The sequence below is a fragment of the Zootoca vivipara genome, chromosome 9 (genome assembly GCF_965207765.1).
Source record: "Zootoca vivipara chromosome 9, rZooViv2.hap1.1, whole genome shotgun sequence".
NCBI classification, from domain to species: domain Eukaryota; kingdom Metazoa; phylum Chordata; class Lepidosauria; order Squamata; family Lacertidae; genus Zootoca; species Zootoca vivipara.
The window spans coordinates 70,003,154-70,017,667 of NC_142592.1; the positions used below are offsets into that span (position 1 = coordinate 70,003,154).

At 48.1% G+C, this 14,514-nt stretch overlaps 1 protein-coding gene across 7 annotated transcripts in view; it reads left to right on the forward strand.

The window, feature by feature from the left end:
• The window catches only part of SHANK3 (SH3 and multiple ankyrin repeat domains 3), a 419,062-nt gene that overhangs the window by 367,379 nt on the left and 37,169 nt on the right, over positions 1 to 14,514 (forward strand). For all 7 annotated transcript variants that reach the window (XM_088676559.1, XM_060279323.2, XM_088676556.1 and 4 more), the window contains 2 exons: positions 235 to 362; positions 2,221 to 2,314. In XM_088676559.1, the coding sequence (XP_088532685.1) occupies positions 235 to 362; positions 2,221 to 2,314 (222 nt within the window). The remainder of the gene's footprint in view (positions 1 to 234; positions 363 to 2,220; positions 2,315 to 14,514) is intronic.

Below are 14,514 nucleotides of genomic sequence, written 5' to 3' on the forward strand. Positions count from 1 at the left end.
ATCCTTCCAAGGAGCTGCGGGGTTCCTGTGGCGGGGGGAAGGGGGTGCTTTTCTCCTCCAAGGTGAAGGGAGTGATGCCTCACCAGCCACCCAGAAGGCCTCAGGGCTCCCTTGCTGGCATGCAAGCACACACACACACACCCTTTGGCAGCTCACTCAGCCCATCTCTGTGTCGAGTTCCTGCTTTCGGAGGACAAGCCTGGCTCACGGGGATGCTATGTCTTGACTTTGCAGAGAAGCTGGACGAGATCTTGGCAGCTGCCGAGCCCTCGCTGAGAGCGGACATCGTGGAGGCAGATTCCAGGGCAGCCACTGTGAAGCAGAGACCCACCAGCAGAAGGATCACTCCTGCGGAGATCAGTGTGAGAGATACGGGAGCACGGCCAGCGGGGAGGCAGGGGAGGGTGTGTGGCAAGGAAAGCCACAAACTGGGAAGGATTCCGGGGGCGGGGGAGCAGCCTTTCGGGGACAGGAAGCCAGAGAGAGCGAAGGACACGGCCTGTCTCACTGCAGTACTTTGCCCTGGTTGAAAAGTAAGGAACCGGGGGGGGGGGGATCTACATTTATTTCATGAAAATTATACACCAAACACCCACCCTCAAAGAGGTTTACAAAAAGATAAGGCAGGAAATGCAACGCACCAAAAGTTAAAATACTAAAACAAGTTAGATTTCACACCAACTTCCTAAGCTTCTGGGTTGTCTAAACAAAAATGTGTTGGTTTGTTGTTGTTTTTAGCAGAAACCCAAAAGAGTACAGTGAAGGCTCCTGTTTGATATCAATAGGCAGGGAGTTCCAAAGGTGCTGCCACACTAAATGATCAAGTGCTTAGAAACGTGGAATGGGTGTTATGGGGCACCTGCAGTACAGTGGTCCCTTGGTTCTCAAACTTAATCCGTTCCAGAAGTCCGTTCCAAAACCAAAGCGTTCCAAAACCAAGGCACGCTTTCCCATAGAAAGTAATGCAAAACGGATTAATCCGTTCCAGACTTTTAAAAACAACCCCTCAAACAGCCATTTAACATGAATTTTACGATCTAACGATACCATGGATCCATAAATTGAAAGCAATAAACAATGTACTGCAGTCGCACAATCAATCAGGAGCTGAGCTGGGTTCCACACAGGTAGGTAGCCGTGTTGGTCTGAGTCGAAGCAAAATTTAAAAATTCCTTCAGTAGCACTTTTAGTTGGTCTTTAAGGTGCTACTGAAGGAATTTTTTTATTTGGGTTCCACACAGTCACTGAAAAAAGAAGAGAGTCACAAGAATGCAAAATAAATAGCAAAAACAGACCTCAGCGTAACACTCAAAACGGAGGATGTTCAGCTTCCGAAAACAGTTCACAAACCAGAAGACTTACTGTCCGGGTTTGCAGTGTTTGGGTTCCAAGTTGTTTGAGTACCAAGGCGTTTGAGAACCAAGGTACCACTGTAGTGCCGATTCCACCAACTGAAGTGGTCAAGGTGGACTTGGCAACATAGATTCAGGTAGGTAGCCGTGTTGGTCTGACGCAGTCGAAATGAATAAAACAAATATTCAGTAGCACTTTAGAGACCAACTACGTTTGTTCTGGGTATAAGCTTTTGTGTGCAAGCTTCCTATCCCATGCTTTTTCCTGTAGGACTAATTGCAGTCGTTAACTGTCGCCAACAGGCTTACCATACCCATTGAATCAACCACCCATCTCCTACTACCCTTCTGAGAAAAACCCCACCCCACCCTCTCACTATATATAAGGGTCTGGTGACTTCTGTTCCAGCGTATCTGAAGAAGTGTGCATGCACACGAAAGCTTATACCCAGAACATACTTAGTTGGTCTCTAAGGCGCTCTTTTATTTATTTCGACAACGTAGGCGATCATCCATTTTTAAAATAGTAAAAGCGCTTGTCAAGTTGGAGAGCAGTCTCCCTTCAAAGCCTCGCTGTTCTTTCTCCAGAGCTGGTGGAAACCAAAGTCCCAGGGATCGTGGATTTGCAGAGTTGGGAAGTAGCCAGGCGGGGCACTTAGCCCAGCCGCCGGCATTGCTGGCATCCCAGCTCACAAATGTCTGAGACCTGGCCATCCAACTGACGAGCATTCTTGAGCTGGGATTCCTGCATTGCATGGGGTCAAGGACCCCTTGGGGTCCCTTCCACCTCCACCATCCTATGATGCAGGGCTGGGCCTGTTTCTAGCCAGGCCGAAGCATGACCCTTGTCCCCCTCTCTTCTTTCCAGTCTCTGTTTGAGCGACAGGGGATGGCGGCACACACTGGTCCGGAGAAACCCCACATTTCCCTGCGCAAAGGAATTCCACGGACAAAATCTGTAGGTAGGTGTGATGTTTCTACCCTGCCCTACCCCAGACCACGACCCCAGGATTCTCCCTTGGGTGTCAGGACCGTTGTGCCACAGCTTCCAGAGGTGAAGAAACTCCTCTCTGGCGCTCGGCTGCCCTGCCTCTCAGCCTCTCTTTGAAAAGCCAGCATCCTTTTTTCCCTCTAGGCCTCAGGAAAGATGGGAATATCAGCTATTAGGGAGGCCTTTTGTATCTCCCCAGTTTTGCCTTCTTGTCGTTAAAGAACCTCTGGCCCTTTTAAAATGCTAGAAAAGAAAAGAGGGGTTCAAGCACCCACCATAGCATAGCCTCTGCGCACTCTTATCTCAGAGGAGGAGTTGCCCCTTGGAAAGTGTATCTCATCTAGATGGTTTTTAAACGGAGTTCTCCGCTCACTCAAAATTATGCGGGTGCAGAAGGGCTGTGTGGCTCAGTGGCGGAGCGCATGGCTTGCATGCAAAATGCCACAGGTTTGATCCTTGGCAGGGAGAGCTGCTGCCAACCCATGTGGACAGAGCTGGGCTAGATGGGCCAGTGGGTTGACTCTGTACAGGGCAGCTTCTCTAGGGTGGGGAACCTCAAGTGCTTTTGTGTGTTTGGGTCTCAGAGGGGAGTTTGCAGTCCCTGTGTTCCCCTCCGGTCTTTTTTGGCTCAGTGCAGTACAGTCAACTTCCAACTCTACGATTCTGTCGTTCTACGATTTGCTATCGCAACGGTTCTACGTTTTGCCACCGCCCTTGCTGTTGCTGTGTGTCAGACCTGTGGGGCCGCAATACGATAAGGGGGAGAGGGGAGATGGAAGGGGGAAAGAGCACCTGTCAGTCAAGGTAGACACATCTGATCCAGAGGACCAAAGGCCTGGCCTGGTATAAGGCAGCTTGTGTCCCGTCGTCTCCTGTTGCCGCTGCCTCCACACTCATCTGCCCATGTGGGAATTTGGCTCTGCTGGCGCATTTGTTCCTCTCCACCCTCCCTGCCTCGTGGACATACAAGGAAGCTGAATGTTGGGGGATTCGAGACAGGCTGTAGCCTTATCAGCTACTAAGGGTCCTTTAAGTTGCGCCCAGGCAGGACAGAGACAGTCAATAATGACATCGGGGGTTGAATTCAGAGAAAGAATTTAATCCTTAAATTTAAGGGGCTCTCGGTGATCCATGTTTCACGACAAGAGTAAAGAAACACAAATTTGCAAAGATTCTTATACACTTCTTTGGGCTCCTTCCCCCTCTTCTGTAAGAGTGCGCACGCACTCTGTCCGGTCCTTCTCATAAACACAAAGGGGGTCACAAGTACATATAAGGAAGATCCGTGGCCGGTCCTGTGCATAAACACATGCTGACTCAACAAAGCCTTCAGCCTTCAGTAAGCCTTCAGTAAGGTTAGTTTACGCATCAAGCTAGCAACTTCCCGCGTCAGGCTGGAAGTGCATCATCGCTGATAATAAGCCCCTCTCTGCCTCTCGTTCTGTCCTCCAGACAAGGCCAGCTCTTAGCCTTGATAGCAAGTCTCACTGTTACATTGCACTTTGACACACAGAGGCATAGAGGCAAAGAGGAAAGCATTTTAGGAGGAATATTGGGGGGGGCAATGCAAACTATAGGATATTGGCAATGCAAACCATAGGATCAGAATTAACTCAACAATACAATTGGCAATTCTCTCCCTACAAGGCAAAAGAAAGTCCTTCTTCACGCAGCGCAGAGTGAAATTGTAGCAATAGGCAGCCCTGTTTAGGGAAGCTTTTAATGTTTGATGGATTTCTGTATTTTAATATTTTGTTGGAAGCCACCCAGAGTGGCTGGGGAAGTCCAGCCAGATGGGTGGGGTATAAATATTATTATTATTATTATTATTATTATTGGTACCTCTGGTTGCACTGAGTGCAACATGAGTAGTACGCAACCCGTGTCAGCGCTTCTGCGCGCGCGTAGGTTGCGATTCGGCGCTTCTGCGCATGCGCATGATGTCATTTGACGTTTCTGTGCATGCGTGAACTGCCGAACCTGGAAGTAACCCATTCCATTACTTCCAGGTTCGGCACGTTCGTAACCCGTTTTGTACGCAACCCGCAGCATTCGTATCCAGAGGTGTGACTGTTGTTGTTGTTGTTGTTAGATTGGACATGGAGAGGGCTCTCCATGGCTACTAGCTGCGAGGGCTCAGTTGTCCCTCCACAGTTGGGGCGAGCACTTCACCTGAATCCCCGTTGCTGGAAACCACAGGAGGGGAGAGGGCTCTTGAGCTGTTCAGCCTCTGTGAGAGCAGGATGTTGGAGTGGGTGAGCCATTGGCCTGACACATCAAGCCTATGATCTTACGCTGCCTCGTCTACCTTCTCCTCCTCCCAGTAAGCAGCTGTGACTCATCGACAGGGAGGCCCTCCCATGCCATTCACTACTGACCAGAACCACTGCAAGCAGCCCATAGACATGGCAGGTGGTGCCTGTGGGGTGAGGATGCAGGGAGAGCTCAAGGGTCATTCTGGCCCCTCTATGATGTGGCTGAGATGTTTGTACCTTGGAGACTATAGGGACGCAGATGGCGCTGTGGTCTAAACCACTGAGCCTCTTGGGCTTGCCAATCAGAAGGTTGGTGGTTCGAATCCCTGCAACGGGGTGAGTTCCCATTGCTCTGTCCCAGCTCCTGCCAACCGAGCAGTTTGAAAGCACACCAGTGGGAGTAGATAAATAGGTACTGCTGCAGCGGGAAGGTAAATGACATTTCCATGTGCTCTGCGCACTCGTCACAGTGTCCTGTCATGCCAGAAGTGGTTTAGTCCTGCTGGCCCCATGACCCGGGAAGCTGTCTGTGGACAAACGCCGGCTCCCTTGGCCTGAAAGCAAGATGAGCGCCACAACCCCATACTTGCCTTGATTGGATTTAACCATCCAGGGGTCCTTTACCTTTACCTTCTTCTTTTTTTCTTGGAGACTTTAGCAGGCGGAAGAACCTTTTGAGGAAGGTTTATCCTCCTGACAAGGAGCCAGCTGGGAGCCAAGCCGCTTGCCATCCTTCTGGTGTAATAAGAGACTTGACATCTGGTAGCCGCTCTCAGACAGGCTAACTAGAAGCTTATGTGTGGCTGTCGAGGCAAATCTTTTCCTGGCTTTTGTAGCGGAGAGCTCCATGCTTTGGTCTGTGGCCTGGTGGAGCATATGTACGGCAAGGGTGTCCCTGCTCAGTCAGTCCGTTGCAAGCCAGCTTTGATTCACTGGACGCAAAACCAGCCCTGCTCACTCACACTGCTCAGAAGCCTTTGTCTTAGCAGAAATGAAATGGTCTCTTCGGAATGCCTTGGGCAGGAGGGAAACAATGCCAACTTAAAGGACCTCTGGCCTTAAAACCAGGGCTCAAATTAGAGGTCATAGAATCATAGAATCATAGAGTTGGAAGAGACCACAAGGGCCATCCAGTCCAACCCCCTGCCGAGCAGGAAACACCATCAAAGCATTCTTGACATATGCCTGTCAAGCCTCTGCTTAAAGACCTCCAAAGAAGGAGACTCCACCATACTCCTTGGTAGCAAATTCCACTGCCGAACAGCTCTTACTGTCAGGAAGTTCTTTCTAATGTTGAGGTGGAATCTTCTTTCTTGAAGTTTGAATCCATTGCTCCGTGTCCGCTTCTCTGGAGCAGCAGAAAATAACCTTTGGTCGTTTGGGGTGTGATTGGAGTGCAATTATAAGGACATAGGGAGAGTCTTGCTGGATCCAGCCAAGGGCCCATCCCGTCCAGCACCCAGTTCTCACAGTGGCCAACCAGGTGCCCCAATGGGAAACCAGCAAGCAGGATCCGAGCACAAGAGCAACTCTCCCCTCCTGTGGTTTCCAGCAACTGGGATTCAGAAGCATTGCTGCCTCTGAACATGGAGGGCAGAGCAGGGCTACTCTGGCTAGCTGCCATCAGTAGCCCTCTCCTCTTTTAAATCCATTGGTGGCCATCACTGCCTCCTGTGGGAGGGAGTTCCACAGTTTAACTAAGTGCTGCATGAAAAGATTCCTTTTTTCCTGTTCTGAATCTTCCTACAATCAGTTTCAAACTCCATAGAAGGAGCTGGTTTGCCCTGAGTTCATTGTGCTGCAGAATTGAAGCTATCACTGATTCGAACTACAAACATTGCAGAGGAAGAGTATGAGCAGCCCTGCACTCAGCTGGCAGGAAAAGAGAACAAGTGGAGGACTCCCAGGCAGATGTGAAATATTTCAAGAGGCTAGAGGAATGCTGGGATGCTCTCTTTCCAAAGCCCCAAATAATTCAGTGTCCTGTAAAGAGAAGCGATTTGTATAGTCCTTCCAAATCAATTCACTGGCCTGCTGGATCAGCTTTCACCAACCTGGTGCCCTCCAGCTGTGCTGACTGAGGCTGATGCAGCTCGGTAGTCCAACAAAACTCTCAGAGGATACCAGGTTAGTGAAGGACGGACTCAACCTCAGGCAAAATAGGCAGAAGGCTCCGGGGAAGCAACACAGCAAGATGGCTGTGCTTGAATGGCACAGCTGAGAGTCCCTAGGGCCAGAGTTTGATGGGAGCTTTGTCCAGCAACATCTGGAAGGGACCAGGTTAATCATAGACTCACTGTAGAGTTGGAAGGGACCCCAAGGGTCCTCTAGTCCAACCCCCTGCAATGCAGGAATCTCAGCTAAAGCATCCAAGACAGATGGCCATCCAACTTCTGCTTAAAAACTTCCAAGGAAGGAGAGTCCACAAGCTCCCAAACAGCTCTTACTTTCAGAAAGTTATCATTGTTTAGCTGGCATTTGGATGCATTGGTTTGGGTCCTCCCCTCTGGAGCAGCAGAAAACAAGCTTGTTCCCTCTTCCATGGGACAGCCCTTGAGATATCTGAAGATGGCTCTCCTCTCTCCTCTCAGCCTCCTCTTTTCCAGGCTACAGCTACCCAGCTCCTTCAACCGTTCCTCATCAGGCTTAGTTTCTAGACCCTTGATCCTCTTGGTTGCCCTCCTCTGCACACCTTCCAGCTTGTTGACATCCTTCCTAAATTGTGTTGTCCAGAATTGGACACAGTTTTCCAGGCATGCTCTGACCAAGGCAGAATAAAGTGGTACTATGACTTCCCTTGATCTGGGCACTACACTTCTGCAGCCTAGAATAGCTCTTAGCTTTTTTCACTGCTGGTTGCCTCTCCCTGGTCTTGAGCATCCTTGAAGTTAACGGCCTTGAGGAGCAAACGCCCATCCGATAGATGTTGTTGTTGTTTAGTCGTTTAGACGTGTCCGACTCTTCATGACCCCATGGACCAGAGCACACAAGGCACTCCTGTCTTGCACTGCCTCCCGCAGTTTGGTCAAACTCATGTTCGTAGCTTCGAGAACACTGTCCAACCATCTCGTCCTCTGTCGTCCCCTTCTACTTGTGCCCTCCATCTTTCCCAACATCAGGGTCTTGTCCAGGGAGTCTTCTCTTCTCATGAGGTGGCCAAAGTATTGGAGCCTCAACTTCACAATCTGTCCTTCCAGTGAGCACTCAGGGCTGAATGGATAGGTTTGATCTTCTAGCAGTCCATGGGACTCTCAAGAGTCTCCTCCAGCACCATAATTCAAAATCATCCATTCTTCGGCGATCAGCCTTCTTTATGGTCCAGCTCTCACTTCCATACATCACTACTGGGAAAACCATAGCTTTAACTATATGGACCTTTGTCGGCAAGGTGATGTCTCTGCTTTTTAAGATGCTGTCTAGGTTTGTCATTGCTTTTCTCCCAAGAAGCAGGCGTCTTTTAATTTCGTGACCGCTGAACCCCAAATGGTATTTGGTGGCATTCAGGAGACCCGATGAATTCTCTGCTCCATCCCCACCATGCCAGAACTGTGGCTACAACGCTGCTCCCATTGAGAAAGTGAGGAAGGCCGACCTCATGGTGTGAGACATTAATGGGCACCTGGAAATGTTCTGGAGGCTGGAGGCGCTGATGAATAAATGGCTGTGAGTCACAGCCCAGCATCTCCTGAACTGTTCCTCCTTGGCGTGACGCTGAGGCACACGAGTCGGGAAGCAGAGATCCAAGATTGGCTTTCCATAGTGGAATCCTTCCAGGTAGACCCAGAATTAGAATTTTAAAAGGCAATGATTGGCATCATTAAAAAAAAATGAAGGAAGGAAGGAAGTGGATTCAGAGCAGCTGCAGCAGGATCTGAGGAGGAGGGCAAAGGAGGAGGGCAGTCATCGGCTTCTGATATTTTTATTCCAGGCTGATGAGCCAAAAGCAAATTACCTGCATCTGAAGAAGGGAGCAGTTGCCACAATAGACGTTGACTTCTGTGGGGCCTGAAGGGGCTCTTCTGCATTGGCTGTTGCAGACTGTTGTAGCTGCTCTTTTAGAATTAAGTCCTATTTCATATCCTAGAATTGTGGAGTTGGAGGGGTCCCCCAAGGGTCATCTAGTCCAACCCCCTGCAATACAGGGATTTCAGCTAAAGCATCCATGACAGATGTCCATTCAACCTCTGTTTAAAAAAAAACCTCCAAGGAAGGAGAGCCCACCTCCTTCCAAGGGATTCCGTTCCACTGCGTGAGGAAGGACTTTCTTTTATCTGTCCTCAATCTTCCAACCTTCAGCTTGGTCCATTTGATGTCCATGACTTCTAGAGTTTGGAGAGATGGAGAAAAACTTTTCTGTATCCTCTTTCTCCGTGCCATGTATGATTTCAGAAACTTCTATCATGTCACTTCTTCCTTGCCTTTGGGATTATGATACAGTATTGGCAGTTTTATTTTCACTTCCTCGTACAGTGGTGCCTCGCTAGACGAATTTAATTCGTTCCACGGGTCTTTTCTTATAATGAAAAATTCGTCTAGCGAATCCCATAGGAATGCACTGATTTTTTTTTTGCCCATAGGAACGGATTAATTGAATTTCAATGCATTCCTATGGGAAACCGCTATTCGCTAGACGAATTTTTCATAAAATGGATTTGTCTAGCAAGGCAACCTCCACTCGAAAAATCCTTTCGTTAAGCGGAAATTTCGTTAAGCAGGGCATTCGTTAAGCGAGGCACCACTGTATTCTTTTTGTTCTCTTCCTTTGGACAAGTCTTCTGTGTGTTTTTTGAAGGAAGCCTTCTTGCCTCTAACAGCATCTTTGACTCTGCTTGTCAACCATTCTGATGTCCTCCTAGCCCTCATGGTACCTGATCTACACTCCGCTTGAGTTCCTAATACAGCAGGCATCCCCAAACTCCAGGCCTCCAGATGTTTTGGACTACAATTCCCATCTTCCCCAACCACTGGTCCTGTTAGCTAGGGATCATGGGAGTTGTAGGCCAAAACATCTGGAGGGCCGCAGTTTGGGGATCCCTGTAATTCAGTCAAACTACAGTTCCTGAATGCCTCCATTATCATCCGTTTCGGCTCCCAAACGCCGAAAACCCGGAAGTAAATGCTCCAGTTTTCAAACGCTTTTTTGGAACCTGAACGTCGGACGCCTCGGTTGTTGAGCATTTTGGAAGTCGAACGGCCTTCTGGAATGGATTACGTTCAACAACTGAGCTTTGACTGTATTGTGTTCTTGTAAACAACACCCAAGCGTTGGGGAGTGATTTAACCCTCTTGACTTTGCCTTTCAACTCCCCTTTTTACCAACCTCCTTGGTTTTGGGGACGTTTCCTCTTCTAGAACTGTGAGAAGAGGATGTTGTGCTAGATGGACCACTGGCCTCATCCATCCACTCTCCTGCCTCTTTTTGAGTTAGTTATCCAAGCGCCGTCCCTGGAAAAGAAACTTGTGAAGGTGTATAAAAGCCCAGAGAAGAGGCGTTGGTCACGGGTGCTTTCTGTTAAGTCAGGCATCCCCAGACTTCGGCCCTCCAGATGTTTTGGCCTACAACTCCCATGATCCCTAGCTAACAGGACCAGTGGTCGGGGAAGATGGGAATTGTAGTCCAAAACATCTGGAGGGCCGAAGTCTGGGGATGCCTGTGTTAAGTGAATCGTACCATAGGACAAGAGAGTAGAACACGTGGCCTCTCCTCTCTGGCGTTGTGATTTCATGAGATCCCTGCACATCCTTTGACCCACTTTGACTCAGCTCTGCTGGTATTAAAAAGGACTAATTGCCTCCGATTAGCACCCCGCTAGTCACTGGCGTGTTTTTAATGATATGTTGGACAACACAGAGAACAGCCCCGTCGTCAGGCATTGTGAGCCCCCACGTCTTCCCCCCAGGGATTCCCAAAGAGTTAATTACGGACAACGGCAACAATCCGCCAATGATTCACTTCGGAGCTGAGGGCTGGCATTCCGAGATACTCCAGGAATCCAGTTCGACAGAGTCACAAAACACTCGGGAGAAGAGGCATGATGGCAAGATTCAGGGAGCAGCAGAATCATAGAACTGTAGAGTGACCCCCCAGGGCTCATCTAGTCCAGCCCCTTGCAATGCAGGGGTCACAACCAAAGCATCCCTGGCAGGCAGCCATCCAACCTTTGCTTGAAAACCTCCAAGGAAGGTTTCTGAGGGAGTCCGTTCCATGGTTGAAGAACTCTCACAGCTAGAAGGTTCTTCCTGTTTAGGGTTGTCATGTGTCCTCTTTTTCCAGGACATGTCCTCTTTTTCATGGGAATGTGAAATGAGAGTCGTCATAGCAATACATAGTTGGAAGATGTGTCCTCTTTTTTGCTGTTCAAAATATGGCAACCCTGGTTGGAATCTCATTTCTTGTTACTAATAATTAGATGAGCTTATTCAAGCACATCCATAAAGCCTTATATTCTTAACAATCCAATTTTAAAACCTTATTCATCTTGATACAAGTGATTTTTGGAAAGTTCTACTAATGTAAAAATCTACACACAACCCTTAAAAAGTATGCATTAAACATTTCCCTTTTTAACAACAAAACAAAAACCAATGTCCTCTTTCTTTCTTGGGTTTCAAATTAACTAATATGTCCTGCATAGTTCATTTATTATTTTTCCCCAATCTTCTTTATCTTCTTTGCGTGTGGCGTCTTCCTTCTATAGGGATGGGCTGATCTTGGTCTGGCGTCGACACTCAGGGACACGCAGGGACAAAGTATTCCGCTCTATAAGTCCATCAAGTCCAATACAACAATCATTTTCCACATTCTCTCCCAATCTTTACATGTCTTTTCCTTGGGCAGTGGGTCCTGAGTGTCTGGACTGAGGAGGGATGTCTTTGAAGGCACAGCCCCGTTTGCAGTCTTGTCTGGTTTTTCCAAAGCCACATAAGCAATGGGGTGAATGAGCGCCTCTTTGTGGCACTGAATCTGGCCTTGGGAAGTCCTCTATGCCTCAGGTTATGGCTCTGTAGCAGAGCGCCAGAGTTTCGGTGCAAGAGCTCGCGATCCCCAAAGTCAGCATCTCCCATCCCGAACCCCCAGAGTGCCATTGCTTGCCGGTGGGTGATGCCAAGCTAGGTGAGCAAGTGTTTTGCAAGGAGGAAGACCATGGAGGAAAGCGACCCGGCCACCTACTGTGCAAAGCAGGCAGGATGCCGGGGATAGATGGGTCAGTCACTGCACCCAAGGGTCAAATCGCTGCCCCCTCTCCAGTCCCTTGCAGAGGGTTGGGGTGGCCGGCTTGCAGCTCTGTGCCCCAGATGAGCTGCGTTAAACTTGGCCGTTCGCTTTGGGCTTACAGATTTATTTGTGGAGTAGATCCCACCTTCTGGTGGTGTGGAAATGCCACCGGCCTGTCCAGAAAGAGGAGCATGATAGACAGTAGAATGGAGGGGTGTTTGCAGGAAAAGAGAAGGTTTGTAACTGCTTTCTTGAGAGCCTCTCTTTGAGGGTTTGGAGCCCTAGAAGCCGGGGCCTGAATTGTGTCGGCATCCATCTGTCTTAAGAGACAATACAGGAGCGTTAAACTGTTGCAGCACTTGCAGTGGCCGTCTACTTGAATTAGTAAATAAATCTCCAGCTGCTGGCTCTCAGGACAGTTTCGTTTGTGGGGGGACTTCCAACGCCAACTGTCTTTTTAGGGGATTTTGAGGTGCGTCAATTTCACTTGTAAAGGCTCCAGCGTGTGTTGAAATGCAATCGCAGCAAGGAGTGTGTGCAAATTGGACAGTTTACAGTTTCTCGTTCTCCACATTTCCACATCAGTTAACCATTTTATATATTCTTTAAAAAACATCCTCATGAAAATTCATCAGCATTTTAGGGGGAGTTTCTGCTAATATCCACATTTTTGCAAAGCGATTCCCTGTAATATACCGTATTTTTTTCGTTTATAAGACTAGGTTTTTTTCCTTTAAAATAATGTCCAAAATTAGGGGGCATCTTATACATGGATAGATCTTCCCCCATTTTCTTAAATCGGAGTCCCCCAAAATAGGGGGCGTCTTATACATGGGGGCGTCTTATACACAGAAAAATGTGGTATTTGTATGTTATTTTCACCAAGATCGTCATCATCTTCTTCTTCTTCCCTCCCTCCTCCTTCTTTATATGTTATTTTCACTAAGATCTTCTTCTTCTTCTTCTTCTTCTTCTTCTTCTTCTTCTTCTTCTTCTTCTTCTTCTTCTTCTTCTTCTTCGCCAATGCAATTCTGGGCTGCATCAATAGGAGTATAGCATCTAGATCTAGGGAAGTAATAGTACCACTGTATTCTGCTCTGGTCAGACCTCACCTGGAGTACTGTGTCCAGTTCTGGGCACCACAGTTCAAGAAGGATACTGACAAGCTGGAATGTGTCCAGAGGAGAGCAACCAAAATGGTCAAAGGCCTGGAAACGATGCCTTATGAGGAACGGCTTAGGGAGCTGGGTATGTTTAGCCTGGAGAAGAGAAGGTTAAGGGGTGATATGATAGCCATGTTCAAATATATAAAAGGGTGTCATATAGAGGAGGGAGAAAGGTTGTTTTCTGCTGCTCCAGAGAAGCGGACACGGAGCAATGGATTCAAACTTCAAGAAAGAAGATTCTACCTAAACATTAGGAAGAACTTCCTGACAGTAAGAGCTGTTTGGCAGTGGAATTTGCTCCCAAGGAGTGTGGTGGAGTCTCCTTCTTTGGAGGTCTTTAAGCAGAGGCTTGACAGGCATATGTCAAGAATGCTTTGATGGTGTTTCCTGCTCGGCAGGGGGTTGGACTGGATGGCCCTTGTGGTCTCTTCCAACTCTATGATTCTTCTTCCTCCTCCTCCTCCTCCTTTGTATGTTTTTTTCACCAAGATCTTAGGTAGGTGAAAAACTACATTGCAAAGTTCAGAGCATTTCAAACTCTGAAGGGCAGTGTCCTGCATTTTGTATATTGTTTTGGGAAGGGCGAAGTAGTTAAAGCTAACTTTTCAATAACAAGGCAAGCTGGAGTCAAAGAGCAGGACGACCACATGGACAAGTGGCTGAAAGAGCCACCCTCTTCTTGGCCCTTTCCTTGGGGAACCTGCTCCTTGTCAGCTGCTCTCAGCTCCTCTCTGGGTCTCCTCCTGCTGCACTTGTCTGTTGAGATTGCCAGTCCCAAATATGCCATTTTCCTTGGCTCTGGGCTCTCGCTTTTCTGTGCGTGGCCGGCGTCCTCCAGGGCTTCGACACTGGCGGCATTTCTTTTAAAGTCTTTATGGAAGTAAATCAAAGAAGTGGATACAATAAAAATAATAGAAGTGCCCCCAAAAAGCAGTGCATTATATCCAGAAGAGACTTAATATTAGGTTGACAGAGTACTTAAGACAACGAGGGAAGCCAAATTTCACATTGTACTGCGGAGAGGAAGTCCTGGGGCTGTGTTTATTGTATAAAAGATAAAAAAAACCTCAAGCAGCATAAGATTTTTCAGGGTTCTCCAAGCCATTGGCGACACGTAATATGTGGCCTCTTTTCCCCACCCAGCTAATGCTAAGCTCCATGTGTTTTTATACTGAAGCAAAAGTTGGGGCAACTGAGGATCTAAGCAGCTGCCAGCATGCATGTCAAAAGCTCCAGAGAGCTGAAACTTTTCAATGGATCGTCCCAGAGATTTAGCAAACAAAGCCACAGTAAAGTTGCAATGAGATATTTGAGCATTTTAGACTGGCGGCAAGTTCTTGCCTTAGGTGGATGCATAGCTGTCAACCTTCCCTTTTTTTGCTGGAAGTTCCCTTATTCCAGCACCGTTTCCCGCTGCTATCCTGGATTGTTAGATATACCGTATACTGTAGACTGTCCCCGGGACAGGTGAGGCTGCTGCTGATCCCTTATTTTCAAATCCAAAAGTTGACAGGATGGGACAGGAGACTGCAGT